Source organism: Suillus plorans (assembly GCF_016647745.1).
Source record: "Suillus plorans strain S12 chromosome Unknown HD556scaffold_84, whole genome shotgun sequence".
NCBI classification, from domain to species: domain Eukaryota; kingdom Fungi; phylum Basidiomycota; class Agaricomycetes; order Boletales; family Suillaceae; genus Suillus; species Suillus plorans.
The window spans coordinates 1-17,883 of record NW_024537468.1 but is presented as its reverse complement, the minus strand read 5'-3'; the positions used below and the strand labels follow the sequence as shown (position 1 = coordinate 17,883).

The following is a 17,883-nucleotide window of genomic DNA, read 5'->3' as shown; positions in this document are numbered from 1 at the left end:
TTGGCGTGATCAGTCACGAAATCATCGCCCAGGCCTACTGATCCTGAAGTTCAACGGGAGAAGGGAAGAAGATGGGACCACTGATGACCCTGACTCACTGACGAAGGTGGACAGGACGAAGGAACCAAAGGAAGTACTGTCGAGTTGTGCACTGCGGTTAGAAACCATAGGAAGAATGGTGATATCGATAAACGACCTACGTATTGAATTTGGGCGGGGTAGATTAGGAAAAGATAAAGACAGGGAACAATATGGTTCAGCTGGGCAACAAATTGATCAGGGGTGTAAGAGCTGCTCGTCAATGGAGATCGACTAGTAGAATATTTCAATCGGTTCCAGCCTGCAGGCGTGATGGTGGTGATGGTGGTGTTGGTAGCAGCGTGAAAGCGCTTGTCCGGTTGCTGTATGACTGCTGTACATTCTTGGCGGCCAGGTACACATCTAGACAGACGCGCAGGAAAGTCACTGAAAAACAGATCCACTGGCACTTCAAGTTGATCGTCGATTTTGCTCCACTTCCAATGAATCCATAATTGAGTGGGAGCCTAAAGGTGCTCTAAGAAAATTCTATAACTGTCCATCTGCTTAGGCTTCGAAGTCGGAGGTTCCGGTTAACTGTTGAAAGTTTCGGCGATCAGAAATAGCTGAACAGAACCGTGGCACGGTGATGGGCAATTCAAGTTTCAAATATCACGTGACTACGATCACAAAAAATTAGATTCGCTGCTCATCATCACAAACGATGAGCAACCTCATCTCCTGTGTATCATGGTAACCAATCCCCGTCTCGCACATCTCACATATCTAACTCGAATTCCAGGGTCAAACGAGGCATTTCAGCCCACCAGCCCTCCAAATACGTCCTCGATGAGAAGGAACTCGAGCGCGTCAGTACACTCGCACGTATCGAGCTCGAGGATGCGCGGATAGAGATGGAGCGTGCGCACAATGCTGCTAAGAGTATGGGCAAGGGCGCGGAAGGTGCTGAGGCGGATGATGCGGATGAGGATGGTGATGAAGATGCATGGGTCGAGTGCGTGATTTTGTTTTTACTCCTTGTGATGTTTGCTGATGGTATTGTAAAGCGAGGAGGATGCGTCGATGGAGGTGGACGGGGATGTACCGGTTGATGTGCCTGAAAAGGGGGATGATCTTGCGCAGTATAAGTTGGATGAGTATGACGATGATGATGTCAAAGAAGATGGTACGTCTGTAGACACGGTCTATTCAGTGATGCTGATGTTTAACAGGCACGGGTCCATTTAGCAATATTAAAGGACTTACATTTTATAGGGATAACCAAGACGATCCATACATCACACTCAAAGAGGTGCGGTTGTTTTACCTCTCTCTTATTTGCATCTAACGCTATACAGGATGTTGAAGATGATGAGCGTTCAGAACTCGAAATCCTCCCAACAGACAACCTCTTAGTCACCGCAAAAACCGAAGACGATGTCTCCCAACTCGAGATCTACGTCTACGACGAATCCCAAGACAACCTCTACGTCCATCACGACCTCATGCTCCCAAACTTCCCCCTCTGCCTCGAATGGCTAGACTTCCCACCTACATCCTCAGAAATGGACACTGACACCCCACCAAAATTCGGAAACTACATCGCAGTCGGCACGCTCGATCCTGAAATCGAAATATGGTCACTAGATATCGTGGAAAGCATGTACCCCGACATGATCCTCGGCAGACCTGATCAAACAGCTGCACATGTACCCGTCCCAGCGGGCACAGGTAAAAAGAAGCGCAAAAAGACAAAACACCGTCCCTCATCAAACGCATACCACGTCGACGCTGTCCTCGGGCTCTCATGGAACCGCAGCCATCGGCACATGCTAGCGAGCGCATCTGCGGATCGTACAGTGAAGCTATGGGATTTGTCACGTCCGATCGTGGATGGGGAGGGAGCGATAAGGAGCTTTGGGGTGCACAAGGATAAGGTGCAAGCTGTGCAATGGAACGAGAAAGAACCGACAGTGCTTTTGTCTGGAAGTTATGATAGGACGGTTCGGGTGTTTGATTCTAGGGCGCCGGACACGGGTGTTGGGGCTGTGCTTGGGGCCGATGTTGAGGCTTTGCGATGGGATCCTTGGGAAACGCATGCGTTTTACGTGAGTGTCAATCTTGATTCGTTGTCAAATGTTTTAATCGTTGAGGGGTTTTTAGGTCTCGTTAGAAAATGGCCTCGTGCTCAACTTTGATGCTCGGGCGCTTCCTACGGATATAAAATCCCCTTCACCAGCACGGTTTACGCTCTCTGCTCATGATGGTGCCGTATCGGCTCTTGACGTCAGCCCATTGCTACGGGGTTGTATATGCACGGGAGGAACGGACAAACTCGTCAAAGTGTGGAACGTAGACCAGACCGCTGGAGGCAAGCCTGCTGTGAGCATGGTTGCGTCAAGAGATATGGAAGTGGTCAGTATTTTATTTGATTCCGTCGTCACATCAATATCATGTGCTGATTCGTGATTTTAGGGCAAAGTCTTCTCAGCGGTGTTTTCACCAGACGACCCCCTTACGATCGCTGCAGCAGGCTCTAGAGCGAAGCTACAGATATGGGACGTCGGCGCTAACTCCGGCGCACGAAGAGCATTCGCTTCGAAGCTCAGCGAAGCCGGGCGCGTTCTGAAGGAAAAAGAAGGCGGAGGGTTAGTAGGCCTCGTCGACGATGACGAAGCGAGCGAAGACGAAGGAGACGAGGACGACTGAGCTTTGACATATCAGCTCATACTAAAAAGACAAATCTACTCAAACGTAATATAGTAGATGCATAGGTACTGTTCTACATAAAATCGTCTTGGTTGGTACCGAAATCATCCAGCGCTTCATCATACACCCCCGTGTCAAATCTACAACCAATCAGCGATCGCAACGACTGATCAAAACAATATGCTCACTTGTTGGCGACTTTCGCCGAGCCTAGGACAGGCTTCGCAGCAGCTTTGACTTTCTTCTTCCCGCTCGTTTTGTCTCTCTGCTCTTTCTGCTTCTCATTAGCAAGCGTCGTAAGCCCACTCGCAGCTTTCCTGATCTCCACGTCCTTCAAAGGCTGACAGAGCTCTCGGACATGATGCTCCACGAATGACGCGTACAAAGGTTTGGTCTCATGTTGCTTAACGATGAATTCGATGATTCTTGCTGAGAAATCCTGGAAATCCTCTTTTGTGCGGGGATCGGCGGAAATCAGCGCGTCTAGATCGGATGATGAGGTGCCTGCAAACACAGGCGCGAAGGGATCAGCTGAAAACGCGCAAACCAACAACCTAAATTCAACTCCGAGCCTAAAACCCACCTCCGAGGCCAGCAGCACCAAAAAGCGCAGCAGCATTATCCAAATCAGCTTTAATCTCCCGCTCCCTATCCAACCTCGCCTTGTCGCGCGGATCAAGGACAGAGTCTTCATCATACTCCACATCATCATTGCCCGCTAGTGCAGCTTTCGCAGCTTCTTTCTCCGCTATCTTCTGTTTCACCGTGCCTTTCTTTTTTGGGGGTGCTACGGGTGCTGCTGCTGGTTTATCGTCGTCTGAGGATTCGTCCGAGGATGCGTCCCAATCGCTCTGGTAAGATCGGTGAGGTGAATAAGGGAGGAGATGGTAACGACGTACGACTGGAGATGATTCCTCTTCGTCTTCACCCTCCCATTTGCTCTTTACGGCTATCTTGGTCGCGATCGAGGCCGCAGTAGGGGCAGGAGCATCATCGGATTCTGTGCTTGATCGTGGTGAGCGTTGTAGGAGATATGATTGAACAGATTCTTGTTTTTACCCCAGTCTGACATGGTTATGTGGTGTCGATTGTCCCTTGCGGGTAGCACTATGGTACAGGTGTGTCGTGGACCTGGTCTAAGATACAGCAAGTGGTAGCAAAATATTAGGTCACGTGGCTAGGTACCGGCTAAAAGTTGCTTGTTAACGTATTGAGTCCGGAATACCAAAGATGAAAAAGGAAAATGACGATGGCGTGCCACTGCCACGAGCGATGACGACGTTGAATTCAACAGGAGGCGGGGCTTGGTCGCATAACCTGCTAGAAACCGTGAAGCGAACACGAGGACACGCCAGCTCAAAATTCCAGTGCACTTTTAATCTAACGCTCTTGACCTGCTGAAATTCCAGTGCACTTTTAATCTAACGCTCTTGACCTGCTGAAATTCCAGTGCACTTTTAATCTAACGCTCTTAATTTGAGATCCTATCGCAATTGAACCTATTCCTTCTAGGCTGATACTAAGCTTACACCACGTCCAGTCCGTCAGCCAATCATCGCCCCCCAGCGCCAGGTGCCCGATGGTTTTTTTGATGACTTACCAGATCGGGCTCACGTACGTCATTGACATCTAATCCAGGACTGTTTTTTCTGACTTGCATGTTCTCAGCACGCATCGCACACCCTTCGTGACCGGTTTTCCTCTTTATTCCACACCGACGCCCACGATACGTCTTCGCGACCCCGCCCTTTCCACTGGGTTCGAAGTCGTCTCTCTGGGAGACCAACCGGTGAAGATATCCAGCTCGATGAACGTCCCTCAGCAGTAGTCGATGTTCCATATGCCAAGGGAAAACGTGTATGTAGTCTTCTTCCTTTTCGAATATTCAAATCCCATCTCATACAACACAGAGGAACGCATCAGCAAGAGAAAGACGAATGAAAATCATTCCATTGAAACCTGGGAACACTGCCGCAAGCACCTCACTTCCTCCCAATGGCAATACCGCACAACATTCTAATGGCGCTTCTCAAGTCCAGTCTTCGCAAGCACAGGCTGCTGTCTCCACTGCCACCCCACCTCCCGTGGTCACTAACACAACTCCAAACACCAATCCTCACGTCATAATCAGACACGCTGGACGCTGGACTCGTCTTTGGCTCTTTATATGTTGTTCCTCTTCTGAGTATACTGACGGTCATCATTAATCTACCCTGTTTCTTTTTTCATCTTTTAAAGATCTCCTTTGTCATTTCTTATGACTTCCTTACGCTTCTGAGTATACCCATGATCATCAGTAATGCATTCCGTCCGTTTTCTTGTCAAATGATATATATGTAGATTGGCTCCGATCACATCAAGTAGGTAGCGAATCAGTGTACTAAGTCGACAGAAACACTTGCCCACAAGCCACCAACGATTCTCGACACGTCTCAAAAGCGTGACTTCCTTTCCAACCTCAGTACATGCGGGTAAAGTCAGTTGAACCTTCACGAGATCCCCTCTCCAATACTCGCCCATCAGCCAATGTCGACCCAATGTCGATCAGCAGGAGCTCGTTCTTGGCGAGTTTCGAGACCTTTCTTTCTTTCTTCTCCTCTATACGAATGCCCAGTAAACGGCAGAGAAAGAACGAACACATTTCAAGCTCTAGATTCTCTTTAGAACGGGATAGCATATCCAAAACCAGGATGCTCACCAGTATAGACCCTCGAGAGCTTCTCAATTGCGCCCAATACTTGACCAACGAGACGATCTGCTCTGCACAGCGCAGGCTCGATCTTGGTTCCAATACCAATCAGCTGGAACTGTAAGTGATTGTTCTCGGCGTGCAGAGAGACGATCCTGCTAAAAATGGTCTTGCAGCGGATCCGGCCCTGAGTGTTTTTCACCGGACGAATCTGGACTTCTTGCCTAGCCAGTAGGACGTCTGTGAAGACAGAACCACTGGGGACGCCACTTTTGAGCTCATCGACCTCTGCACCAGGCTTGATGGCATCGAAGGAATGAATAACGATGAGACGAGGATCGGAAACAAAGTCACGGACTGGGATAGGTATACGTTTTACATTGTATTTGTTGACAGCGCGGATGTTGTATTTCGGTTGTGAACGACGGGCGGCTGGTGACGACTCAATATTCAATCAGTGCCTGTTACGAGAATTAGTACAACGTTGGATGATCCATGCCACAGATGGCTCACCCTTGAAGAATGCATCGATTGATGTTTGGTGCTCAAGAGCTTGATCAAGGCGACCATGTCCTGGAAAATATTGATGCTTTCCAGCTTCATTCAACCCTGGCCAAGTGCTCCGATATCTGCGGCCGAGGACGAGTTTCGTTTACTGCGATTAGAGGAGCAGCATCCATGACGAGATCGAGAAGAATACGTGAAGGACGAGATCACCTGCAAGACATAGCAAGGGCAATGAGGCGCAATTTGGTATATGGACCATGGGAGTTAGGACGGTGACTCGGTTGATCAGAAACGAGGCTTGGGCGCTTCAGTTGCACGGCCTGCTAGAAGCTGTGAAGCGAACACGAGGACGTCCCAGTTTAAACTTCCAGTGCACTGACGCTCGTTGTGTCTTGCTGTCAACACGTCGTGACCTGCGAACATATCGTTGTAAGTGGTGATTCTAAACTTTGTCAGATGAAAGCTGGAACGGAGCTCCGCCTAGATGTCTGCGCCCATCGTTCAAGTTGAAAGACAGAAGACCTCGAGGATCATACCTCGCCAGAAATTTGAGGGACACACCAATTGTGTCTTCGGTGCCATACATCTACCAGGCGGACAACGGATAATGACATGTTCAGCGGACGGCTCGCTGCGAGTATGGAACTTGAAGAGTGGGAAACAGATAGGAGACGACTGGCGGGACGGTGACAGTCCAGTGTACACCATAGCGTTGTCTCCGGACGGGAAGAGAGTGGTCAGCGGGAGTGAGGATGGCGGAGTGAGGTTGTGGGACATGGACACAGGCAAAGTCATCGTGAACTGGATGGGGCATACAAAACTGGTGGTTTCTGTCTGCTGGAGTGGAGACGGTCAGCGAGTCTTGAGCGGATCTGAAGATGGGACTGCAAGACAATGGGATGTAGAGACCGGAGAGGCAAACCTTGCACCAATCAAGACAGGGTCGGACGAACATGTGGTGTATACATTCGTCTACTCGCCAGACATGACCATGTTTGCAACTAGCGGATCCCAAAATTCCGAACAGCATGTCAAAATTTGGGATGCCAAGACAGGCAAGCTTGTCGCTACTCTTGAAGCTTACACTGCGGTGTGGTGCCTGGCTTGGACTCCGGATGGAAAAACACTTATATCAGGGACCGGATCAAAGGACAACTGGATTACGACATGGAGTACTTCAACTCGCAAACAGATCACAGTGTTGGATGGGCACACTTATTTTGTCTCATCCATTGCAATATCTCTGAATGGCCGCATCCTTGCAAGCGCATCGTTGGACGACACAGTACGGTTATGGAACCTGGACAATAACCTGCCCATCGGTTCGCCCCTCCAGCATCCACGTGCCGTGGCTTCTGTGTCATTTTCGGCAGATGGAAAGCTATTAGCCACTGGCAGCTACGACGGAAATGCGTATACATGGGACGTTTGTGGGATACTAAAAGAAGCTGGCCTTAGCGCAGACCCTTCAGTCACTTTCCATGTAGAACCCTGGCTCCGGATGTGCCAAAAGTCTGTAGAATCATGGCCAGCCAGTCACTGGCCGGAGTATGCAAACTCCAGCTGGCCGGAGTATGTGGAATCAGTGTTGACTGGTGTAGATATATACATATTAGAATTACTGTAAACACAATAACTAGCCTTATGCCTACAAAATGTATAATACAGCTGGCCGGAGTATGTAGAATTAGTGTTTAGTGTTAATATATATATAAATGATTACCATCAGTGGTAGTGGCTAGCTTTATGCCTGCAAGATATAGAATTCAGCTAGCTAGTTGGCTGGCCTGATTTCACTGCAGGTAGAATCAAGCTTGCCAGTATGCAATTCTGTAACCAATGACTGACCAGCCTTGACTCCACTGTTGTAGAATCAAGAATCAAACTGGCCAGGACACAATGTTGAAACTGATAACTGGCCAGTCTTGGTTCTACATGTTGTAAAATCAAGTCAGCCAGTCACTTGTTATTAAGTTGCATACTGGCCAGATAGCCTGTACAACATGTAGAATCAAGACTGGCCAGTTATCAGTTCCAACATTGCATCCTGGCCAGTTTAATTCTACAACCGTAGAATTAAAGCTGGCCGGTTTAATCCTATAGAAGAATCAAGCCTGGCTAATTATTGGTTTGGGATTTCTATACGAGTACTAGTCATTAGTTACAGAATGTCATACTGGCCAGTTATCAGTTTTAATATTGCATCCTGGCCAGTTTGATTTTACACCAGTAGAAACAAGGCTGGCCAGTTATCAGTTCCAACATTGCATCCTGGCCGGTTTAATTTTACACCAGTAGAATCAAGGCTGGCCAGTTATCAGTTCCAACATTGCATCCTGGCCGGTTTGATTTTACACCAGTAGAAACAAGGCTGGCCAGTTATCAGTTCCAACATTGCATCCCGGCCGGTTTAATTCTACAACATGTAGAATCAAGACTGGCCAGTTATTAGTTTTAATATTGCTCGGTTTAATTGTACAATAGTAGAATCAAGACTAGCTAATTATTGTTTTGTAATTTCTATACTAGTCATTAGTTACAGAATTTCATACTGGCCAGATAGCTTGTACAACATGTAGAATCAAGACTGGCCAGTCATCAGTTTTAATATTGCATCCTGGCCGGTTTAATTGTACAATAGTAGAATCAAGACTGGCCGGTTTTCAATCACAACATTGCATCCCGGCCGGTTTAATTGTACAATAGTAGAATCAAGACTGGCCGGTTTTCAATCACAACATTGCATTCCGGCCGGTTTGATTTTACAACAGTAGAATCAAGACTGGCTGGTTTTCAATTCCAACATTGCATCCTGGCCGGTTTAATTCTACAACATGTAGAATCAAGACTGGCCAGTTATTAGTTTTAATATTGCTCGGTTTAATTGTACAATAGTAGAATCAAGGCTGATCAGTCATTGGTTTCAGATTTGTATACTGGTCAGATAGTTCCTACAACATGTATGATCAAGACTGGCTGGTTATTGGTTTCAACATTTCATACCGGCCGACTTGATTCTGTCTATTGTAGAATCAAGGCTAACCAGTTATTGGTATCAGAATTACATGGACTGCATAGGGTAGATATAAGCTAGTTATATACTCTTATAAGGGCCAGCCATGTACATACATGCTGTAGGAACCATCTGGCCAGTCCATATCTTAAATACAATTATCTCGGCCAGCTGTGGACTACATAGAGTGGAGCTAGTGCTAGCTAAGCTACCTTGTCATTCATTAGCATTGAGAATTATCCTGTCATATTTTTCCTAGCAAAGACAGTATACCAGATCAAAGTATAAATTGACATCCATTGAAATTTTTCTCTGCCTCCTCAACAAATCTTCCCCACATCAAGACCTGCTGATAAGCATAGGCTTGATGACCAGGTCTGGTGGCTTGGCCACCCCTTCTCTCCCATTCATTCTGGTGGTACTTGAACCAGTTTATGGTCCAACCCATTTCATGTCTTACCAGCCTTAATTCCTCTTGCCATCTATTCCATCTAGCCTTAGCCTTCAACCAGTTCACCCTGTAGACTAGATCAGTTGGAGCTTTAGTGACATATCATAGAGATAAAGATTTTTTCTTACATTCATCTATCCAGGCATCGTCTTGACCTTGGCTTGCATTATTTCCCCTCCAAAACCAAGCCAGCCTGTCTGACCCTTGTCCAAATCTATTTTCTTCTGTCACCTCTTTGTCTATACTGAGCTCTGTAGGCGATATTGGCTGATAAAGACTCCCCAAGGTGGCTTTGTCCATGCCTAGACCTTCCATTGCTGACCTTGCCCTCTGATAGCTTCTTACACACTTGTCAATTTTGAGCTGACAGCGTTGAGCTTCTTGCTTTGACCTAGTCCCAGCCCATGTAGAATTAGCACTTCGAAAATACTGACAATAGATGATGGCCTTATGACCAAGGGCCATTCAAAGCTTTTCGAGGCAGTCATTGGCTTGGCCCTTTCGAAGTTCTAATTCTTCAGCTTGGAGGGGACCCAGTCCGAGAGCCAATGCATCCTGGTAGGGCACTGATGATGACATCCAGATACCCATCTCTTCAGCCAAGATTTCTTCGTCAATATACTCTGAGATCTCTTCATCTGAGACCTCTCCCCAACCATTTTCATCATGACCTGCATAGCAGAATCTAGGATCGTCGGAATGCACTGTTGCAGTTCCAAGATCCATACCAGCAGTCATGGCATCGGCTGTTTCATGAAATTTAGCTATCCTAGCTGTCAATCTCTGTCGCTTCTCTTCTATAGGAACTTTCTGTCCTGGGGTTGCATCAGTAGGAAGTTGTCGAATATCTGCCCTTAGTCCATCCCTAAAATAGTACTATGTCAAACGGTTTCTCTATTTTTATTGGTTACATACTGTAAATCCTCCAGATTGATGCCAGTAATGAGCCAAGAGACTGTCCCAGGTTTGCTAGTGTCGGTATTCTCAGACTCAGTTAATTTGAGTCTAATCTCTGCCATAGTTGGAGCTAGATACAAATACTGATCAGATGTCTATACAAGAATAGCAGCCTCACAACTAGACAGAGTTCACTTACCTTTGTTCATCTGCAACTGATAGATGTCAAGATACTCTCCACGTTGTTCCATGGCCTTTTTCTCATCGATCTTCCATATCGAAATCTTCTCAGGGTCCAGAGACAGAGTGAGCTCGTCAAAGGGAGACTTTGTGTCATCAACACCTTTGAGAGCCCGTTTGTACTTTTTCAAGAGAGTCTTCACTGGAAGCTCAATCGTCAAGCTTGTTCAAATGCAAAATTTGGAGGGCTTACTTATTCCCACTATTTTTTTCCAGTTTGAGTCTCGCATATGATCATCAAGAACTTCTTGACGGTGAGCCTGACTCATTGACCGAGCAGTTGGGGAGATCTTATTGAATGGTGCCCACAGAGTCTCCAAAATCTCCCCATCAACATGTCCAGCCCCTTGAATAAAGTTGAGGCTGTACCTTGCAAAGCAAGCTAATTTGTGAGCGCTAAGATGGAATTTTCCAACTGCTGGAATGATGTGCATATTTTCAGGTACAGACAAGCCCTTGCTCTGGGCTACTCTCTGTAGAAAATTAATGCTCCACTGACACCCCACATCATAAATGATGAGGGAAGAGTCTATACCAGCTGAATGATAATTCAATGCATTGCATATTGAGTAGTCGATATTCATGTGTCTAAAAATTACCTGAGCTTGCATAACATGTTGATTTGGAGGACATACACAGACCTTTCGCCCTTCTGAAAATCAACTATACTATGAGGAACAAAGCATCCATGTCGAGCACAAGCAGTTGCTCCTACACCTGTAGCTCGAAGATTGCTCCTGCTGATATTGGCTGCATTTACTGCACGATGATTGCTGCAAGAAGACCGCTACAAAGATAGTGAAGCATGAACGAAAAGTGGTTGTCATGAGCCAACTCACCTCTTTACTTTCTACAGCCGATGACAGATGAGTCTGGTATTCTTGATCTTTCACCATATACCCAAGCCCGTCTGACAAACTAATGTCCAACTGTGGTTTTCTCATTACCATATGTTGAGCAGTGAAGTTCCCGTCTACCACATATCTTTGTGAAACAAGCCAACTGTACAAACAGGTAAGCATAAGGTTAAAAATGTGCAAAAAAGAAAAGTAGAAGTCTCTCTCCGGACCAACTCTCTGGCTGGCATGTCTTTGAGTGACATCTATGCACCTCAGTTTAACCGGCCAGCATGGTTATGCATGCTATCTGTGTCAAGCTAGCAAGCCAATTTAATGTGCCGGCCGGCCTGGTTTTACATCCAGTCTATGCCATGCTGGCCAGCTTGATTAGAACATAAGTCAGTCCGGCCGGAGCTCTCGTACACTATGCAGTGTAGGGCTAGCCAGTGAGTATGATATTCTCAAGTGTGGTAGAGAAATTGAGTCGCCTCTCCTTAGAATAAGATGGATAAATGACTTGCCTTTCATATCTGGCTTGCCAGTCAGGAGGTAGGTTAATCCCAGGCTGTGGACAAGCAGGGCAAAACCAAGCCAGATCACCCTTGTCCGGTTTCTGCTCATCATTATGGGCAAAGCCAAACCATTTTCGACTCATCAAGTCTCTCCACAGTCGAGACACTCTCATAAGTTCTCGATATCGATTCTAGAAAAACAAATTGGTACTGTTAGTTTAACTTTCACCAAGAAGACTTATAAGACTTACAGGAACAGTATCTGGGAAACAGTTATTGGTCATTCGACGGATTTTTTCAAAGAAGCTGGATGCTGAAGTCTTGCACTCCAGTGCGTCAATTAGAAAATGATTGAGGACATCAAAAGTAAAGGCAGTCTGTGGTCGAGTGGTACTGGCTGGAAATAATTTAGCTTTCAGCAATTGCAAATGCTGCTGACAATCGACCCCAGGACAGCTGCACCAGACAACGTTGTGCAAAAACACTCCAGTGGAATGTACAATGGTCAACTTGGTTGGTATAGTTGAACCATGAACTGTCTCCATTGGTGAAAAATCGGCCTCTGCGTCCATCGGAATATTCTCCCATGCATGCATGTCGTCAGAAAATGGACATGGTTGTCCCCCATGGCCCATATACCAGATAAAACCCAATTCTTCAAGTGATGTGTCGTTGAAACATTTCCCAGTCCACTCTTGAACCTTGTGGAAGGGCAAAAACTGGTGAGCATTGACAATGCAAGAACGACAGAATGTCTGATCTCCACTGCAAGTCAAACAGCGGAATTTCCCTTCACCAATCTGACAAGACTGGCACTGGGATACATCGGAGGGTTTCTCCAAGTCAAGGAGAATATCCAAGTACAAGTCTCGGAAAGGCAGATATTCTTGGATGAAGTCATTTTGTGTCTGGTCGTAATAATCTCTATTTAGTACATCATTAAAAGACACTGAATCACTATGCTTGCCTTGGTTTTCTTTCTGAGTTCTCTACATAGGAAACAAAGTCACCAAGGGTTTGTCTATCAAAATCTTCATGACTGTTTTGCAACCCTTGAGTGTCTTCTCTAATACGTTTACGAGGGCTGGAGGATGGAGATGGTGTTGGGGCAGTGTCATAAAGGCTATCAGCGCATGATTCCACCCAGGTTGGCTTCCTTCTCTTTCCAATGACTTGTTTTATGAGACACATAGGCAACATCAAGGTCCTTGCCTTTAGACAAACGACCTCTTCCTTGGAAGGAAAATGTAGCTGCCTTGAGTCGAGTTTTTTTCTTGGGAGACATAGGGTTACATGTGGGGGGAAAAATTGATATTATCAACATTCTATTTTTGATAGTTGAAACCATTCATAGGAATCACTAGATCACATCAACTAATCTAGTAGGTATACTGTCAAACACTTGATTTGTCCCATTCCACCCCTCCTCCTCCAAGAACTACTCCTTTCTTATCATCTACTTGTCACAACAATAACTATCCTGCTGCCCCACCATCTGCAAAAAATAGGCCTGTGTTGGAAAGGGGGGTCTGGATACCCCGCATCTAGAGTGGATTTTATCCCTCATAAAATGGGCAATAACGAGCCTTTCTCCCGGACCCCATGGACCAATAGAATGTTGTAAAACCTTCCCGGAAATGAAGACCATTGTCCCAGGGTAATAATCCAGTTCGGCCCCAACATCTGCTAATGTCAACTTAGCCTCATGGCCACTGCCTAAACTAATCAGAAGATCAAAAAGAGAAGGTGCGCCACCAGAATCTCTGTGTGATAAAGTTGTACGATTTGCAATTATTTCCAATCCTGAGAAGATCGAGGGCCAATCACAGATGGGTGGTGATGTTCTATCAGAACCTTGAAGTTCCTCAATAATACGAGTGATTGCCAAGGTGCCTGCTTCGAATAGATCTGGAGCTGATACAGCGGTAATGGCATTCCAGAAAGATTCAGTAGCTGATAAAGCAGCTAGCCACTCTTGGACTTCCACAGACTTATAGGAAGCCGAGGTAACCATTGGGTCTTCCAGTCTCTGCAAATGAAATCAAACAAAGTCAAAAGTAGCTAAACAACCACTAAATTTGGCCTATACCTCGTGTCTTTGCATAAAATATGCTGGTGATACTGTGACTCTGCCTACTCCAAATTCTCCACCCCCCTCTGGGACAACAAAGCCTTGAGATCGCCAAGACTGTTGGGTGGAGGACGTAATTGTTTCAAGAAGTAAAGTCCGTAAACCCTTAGTGGCTGAGTTCACATATTCCTAATTTAATTTATCAATTGATGAGGGGAATTCCCAAGGAAGAATGAACATACAACCCGAGAAGAAGACAGAATATTTGGCAAGTAAATTGTTAAAATTTTACCTTGCCTGTCCACAATAGTAGCTGGTACTGAAATTTTACCGATCATAGCTGCAGAAAAGTACTTTGGTAGCTGATTGGTATTAGCGAGGGGACCATCAGATTTAGGTGTAGAGACTTTGGCCATTTCGGCAAATCTGTCAACATCCCAATCCACATAATCTGCAAATGATGTGAATTTAAAACCAGGTGATATCTTGCAGAGTGAAACAACTCACAAGGATTTACCATTGCATGGGCAACTGTCAGTGCAGCTCGATTGATCTCATATTCTGAGATTGACGCAGAAGCATGGAAGTTGACATCACGTGTTGCTAAGCAACTGTCTAGCTCATGTCCAATTCTTAATCTTAAGTGAGACCATTTAATAGAGCGGATCAAATAAGGCCCTAAATATAACCTCTCACCTTGCTTTGTGTAGAAGGTGAGTTTGCAATATCCCCCCTCTGAAGATCCCTGTTGCTGATGATTTTCCCATAATTTCCTTGATCCTTGTGGTCAGAGCTGCTCTCAGCTTGATTGATTGACTCATTTGTTGGTCCATGGTGAGCAAGGAAAATTTTCAACCAGCTCGTTCGGATCAAGACTCAATTTAACTTATATGAAATGATTCCGAAAAAATTGTCCCGCGATCAAATTTGGATATATGAATGGAATCTACTGATGGAAGACTGATTAAATGAAGTCTTGCCCAGATTGTGACATAATTAGTACTGTAATAACTCGCTCAGATGCTGGAAGAGTGAAGACTAATATTGGCAGACTACCACAGAAGAATGAATGATATTCTGAATCTGGGACTACACTGTGGGATCCCTGTCTCAAATAACAGGAGACACTTCCAGCTGGAGTTCAACGCCTTGAGAGACAGCAAGGACTCACTTATTAAGAATGCAATCACAAAAACAGTAGTGTATAATAGTAAATTGGCATCCGGAGGACACCAGGACAAGTAGCAATGACGCCATATGATACAAACTGCCCTGCACCATCAGAAGGCTGACTCTTCCCTTCTGACCATGGAGGGGAGATACCTCTGAGGTTACCTCTGAGGCATATACTGGCTAGCCCGCCCTCAAAACTGTTCGTGTTAAGAGTTCTGCCTCAGAGGTAATACTTAGTTAGCTACACCTATACTGTAGGGTATTGAAAATGTTTTCTTTGTTAACCGAAGAAAACATTCTCAATACCCTGCAGTATAGGTGTAGCCAACTTACCTCTGAGGCAGAACTCTTAACACGAACAGTTTTGAGGGCGGGCTAGCCTCTAAGTGGCCTGTAGGGTATTGAGAATGTTTTCTTCGGTTAACAAAGAAAACATCTTCAATACCCTACAGTATATGCCTCAGAGGTAAGTTAGCTACACCTATACTGCAGGGTATTGAGAAACCCTGCAGGCCACTTAGAGGCTAGCCCGCCCTCAAAACTGTTCGTGTTAAGAGTTCTGCCTCAGAGGTAAGTTGGCTACACCTATACTGCAGGGTATTGAGAATGTTTTTCTTCGGTTAACAAAGAAAACATTTTCAATACCCTACAGTATAGGTGTAGCTAACAAAGTATTACCTCTGAGGCAGAACTCTTAACACGAACAGTTTGGAGATACCTCTGAGGCATATACTGGCTAGCCCGCCCTCAAAACTGTTCGTGTTAAGAGTTTTGCCTCAGAGGTAATACTTAGTTAGCTACACCTATACTGTAGGGTATTGAAAATGTTTTCTTTGTTAACCGAAGAAAACATTCTCAATACCCTACAGTATAGGTGTAGCTAACTAAGTATTACCTCTGAGGCAGAACTCTTAACACGAACAGTTTGAGGGCGGGCTAGCCTCTAAGCGGCCTGTAGGGTATTGAGAATGTCCGTCAGTCCAAAATATGCTAGCAGCCCAGGCAGATGGTGACAATGACGCCATATGATGACTCCCCTCTGTGGTCAGAAGGCAATTTCAAAGAAGAATCAACCTTCTGACCGGGAAGGGAAGTTTGTATCATATGGCGTCATGGCTACTTGTCCTAGTGTTCTGCCACCATCTGCCTATGCCAATAGTATATTTTGACTGGCAGACAATAATCAATGATAGCGTCCTTCAGCATGTCAATGGTGAGCCGCATCAAGGCAGAATTGAGATCTACATAACACATTATCTATCTAAGACATGTAGTAGATAATAGTTGCTTTGGTCTGTGCAGCGTTTGATTATTATACACTACTGTGCTTTTGCGCTTGCTTTCTTAATAAGGCTCTTTGCTAATATACACACGGTCACGTGACCTTTTCAGCCGGCAGCAAATAAAGTGCATCCATCAACATACATTTTCAAATACAAAGTACGAGTGACAATAAATTTTACTACAAGTAAGCAAACAAATAAAGTAACAAATACAAAAGGGGAGGCGAGACTTCAATGAGGGGGCCCTCCTCACCAAAGCCTCAACACTCCAGGTGAAAATGTATGTAGCAAATATATATATAATACAATACAAATTTGTCCTGTAGAAACGTTAGACCGAAATTTAAGACAAGATTAACACTTAACTAGAGAGCACTTGCCACACAAAAGTACCGGCAGGTTCAGCAGTCTAGAGAACAAAACAGATCAGTTAAGGTCATCAGGAATTGAGCGCTTACCACCATTAAAAAGTTGGAGCAGGCTATTAAAAGTCGGAGCAGGAGCCACTGACAAGTGGCATGCACTGCGATACCGCCAATTCCAAGAAGCAGGAGCCACTGACAAGTGGCATGCACTGCGCTGAGCCCCAGTCCCAATAAGCAGGAGCCACTAACAAGTGGCATGCACTGCGCTACCGCCAATTCCAAGAAGCAGGAGCCACTGACAAGTGGCATGCACTGCGCTGAGCCCCAGTCCCAATAAGCAGGAGCCACTAACAAGTGGCATGCACTGCGCTACCGCCAATTCCAAGAAGCAGGAGCCACTGACAAGTGGCATGCACTGCGCTGAGCCCCAGTCCCAATAAGCAGGAGCCACTAACAAGTGGCATGCACTGCGCTACCGCCAATTTCAAGAAGCAGAGCCACTGACAAGTGGCATGCACTGCGCAACCCCCAGTTCCTATAAGCAGGAGCCACTGACAAGTGGCATGCACTGCGCAACCCCCAGTTCCAATAAGCAGAATACTAAATAGAACAGACATTAGCAAACGGACGCAGAGAAGAAGGACTTACGTTTAAGGAACTGGAAGGCGCTCAAAGGGAGGAGTGGCTCTAACTGCGCCATCCAAAGTCCTGAAATTCGTAAGTATAATACTAAATAGAACAAACGTTAGCAAACGGACATGAGAGAGGAAGGACTTAGTTGGGAACTGGAGGGCGCTCAAAGGGAGGAGTGGCTCTAACTGCCATCCAAAGTCCCGAAATTCGTAAGTATAATCCTAAATAGAACAAACGTTAGCAAGCGGACGCGGGAAAAGAAGGACTTACGTTGGGAACTGGAGGGCGCTCAAAGGGAGGAGTGGCTCTAACTGCCATCCAAAGTCCCGAAATTCGTAAGTATAATCCTAAATAGAACAAACGTTAGCAAGCGACGCGGGAAAAGAAGGACTTACGTTGGGAACTGCCAGGAGGGCGCTCAAAGGGAGGAGTGGCTGTCACTGCGCCATCCAAAGTCTCCAAAATCCTAAGTACAACAGACAT

General features: G+C 45.8%; 6 protein-coding genes across 6 annotated transcripts; 1 reads left to right on the top strand and 5 right to left on the bottom strand.

The window, feature by feature from the left end:
* The first annotated feature begins 701 nt into the window (after positions 1-701).
* HD556DRAFT_993455 (transductin family protein/WD-40 repeat family protein) lies at positions 702-2,886 on the top strand. The gene is made up of 7 exons (XM_041312212.1): positions 702-771; positions 821-1,033; positions 1,086-1,204; positions 1,251-1,330; positions 1,377-2,126; positions 2,182-2,433; positions 2,494-2,886. The coding sequence occupies exons 1-7, from the start codon at positions 743-745 to the stop codon at positions 2,725-2,727; spliced, it is 1,677 nt and encodes a 558-aa protein (XP_041154425.1). The 5' UTR covers positions 702-742; the 3' UTR covers positions 2,728-2,886.
* HD556DRAFT_1434520 (translation initiation factor eIF3 subunit) lies at positions 2,801-3,799 on the bottom strand (the record flags this gene model as incomplete). The annotated part of the gene is made up of 5 exons (XM_041305335.1): positions 2,801-2,867; positions 2,916-3,231; positions 3,311-3,578; positions 3,627-3,727; positions 3,787-3,799. 5 exons carry the CDS (start codon positions 3,797-3,799, stop codon positions 2,801-2,803), a joined length of 765 nt encoding a protein of 254 aa, XP_041154424.1.
* A 1,244-nt stretch (positions 3,800-5,043) lies between these two features.
* Positions 5,044-6,140, bottom strand: HD556DRAFT_1530655 (translation protein). Its single transcript, XM_041309465.1, has 2 exons — positions 5,930-6,140; positions 5,044-5,858 (listed from the first exon to the last, which is right to left on the bottom strand). Exons 1-2 carry the CDS (start codon positions 6,017-6,019, stop codon positions 5,388-5,390), a joined length of 561 nt encoding a protein of 186 aa, XP_041154423.1. The 5' UTR covers positions 6,020-6,140; the 3' UTR covers positions 5,044-5,387.
* Positions 6,141-8,685: 2,545 nt separating this feature from the next.
* HD556DRAFT_1312999 (uncharacterized protein) lies at positions 8,686-12,471 on the bottom strand (the record flags this gene model as incomplete). Its single annotated transcript, XM_041300745.1, has 16 exons — positions 8,686-8,750; positions 8,927-8,944; positions 8,967-8,993; positions 9,053-9,148; positions 9,231-9,461; positions 9,516-9,704; positions 9,737-9,778; positions 9,921-10,252; positions 10,303-10,414; positions 10,484-10,666; positions 10,718-11,112; positions 11,166-11,311; positions 11,364-11,526; positions 11,951-12,066; positions 12,127-12,272; positions 12,315-12,471. The coding sequence occupies 16 exons, from the start codon at positions 12,469-12,471 to the stop codon at positions 8,686-8,688; spliced, it is 2,418 nt and encodes an 805-aa protein (XP_041154422.1).
* A 12-nt stretch (positions 12,472-12,483) lies between these two features.
* On the bottom strand, positions 12,484-12,660 carry HD556DRAFT_1201101 (uncharacterized protein; the record flags this gene model as incomplete). The annotated part of the gene is made up of 1 exon (XM_041296389.1): positions 12,484-12,660. A coding segment is annotated over one exon (177 nt), but the record flags the coding sequence as incomplete, so codon positions are not given.
* A 4,103-nt stretch (positions 12,661-16,763) lies between these two features.
* Positions 16,764-17,883, bottom strand: HD556DRAFT_1312997 (uncharacterized protein; the record flags this gene model as incomplete). The annotated part of the gene is made up of 9 exons (XM_041300744.1): positions 16,764-16,811; positions 16,861-16,883; positions 16,914-17,136; positions 17,171-17,239; positions 17,324-17,367; positions 17,416-17,475; positions 17,522-17,621; positions 17,671-17,747; positions 17,796-17,883. 9 exons carry the CDS (start codon positions 17,881-17,883, stop codon positions 16,764-16,766), a joined length of 732 nt encoding a protein of 243 aa, XP_041154420.1.

What these genes read in the sequence shown, in the direction of transcription:
- HD556DRAFT_1530655 (XM_041309465.1), bottom strand. Translation starts at nt 6,019, where the DNA reads ATGAAGCTGGAAAGCATCAATATTTTCCAGGACATGGTCGCCTTGATC. An exon ending in AATCGATGCATTCTTCAAGG is followed by an intron (nt 5,859 to 5,929) that starts GTGAGCCATCTG and finishes TTGAATATTGAG; the next exon opens with TCGTCACCAGCCGCCCGTCG.
- HD556DRAFT_993455 (XM_041312212.1), top strand. Translation starts at nt 743, where the DNA reads ATGAGCAACCTCATCTCCTGTGTATCATG. An exon ending in GATGAAGATGCATGGGTCGA is followed by an intron (nt 1,034 to 1,085) that starts GTGCGTGATTTT and finishes GGTATTGTAAAG; the next exon opens with CGAGGAGGATGCGTCGATGG. An exon ending in GGGAAACGCATGCGTTTTAC is followed by an intron (nt 2,127 to 2,181) that starts GTGAGTGTCAAT and finishes AGGGGTTTTTAG; the next exon opens with GTCTCGTTAGAAAATGGCCT.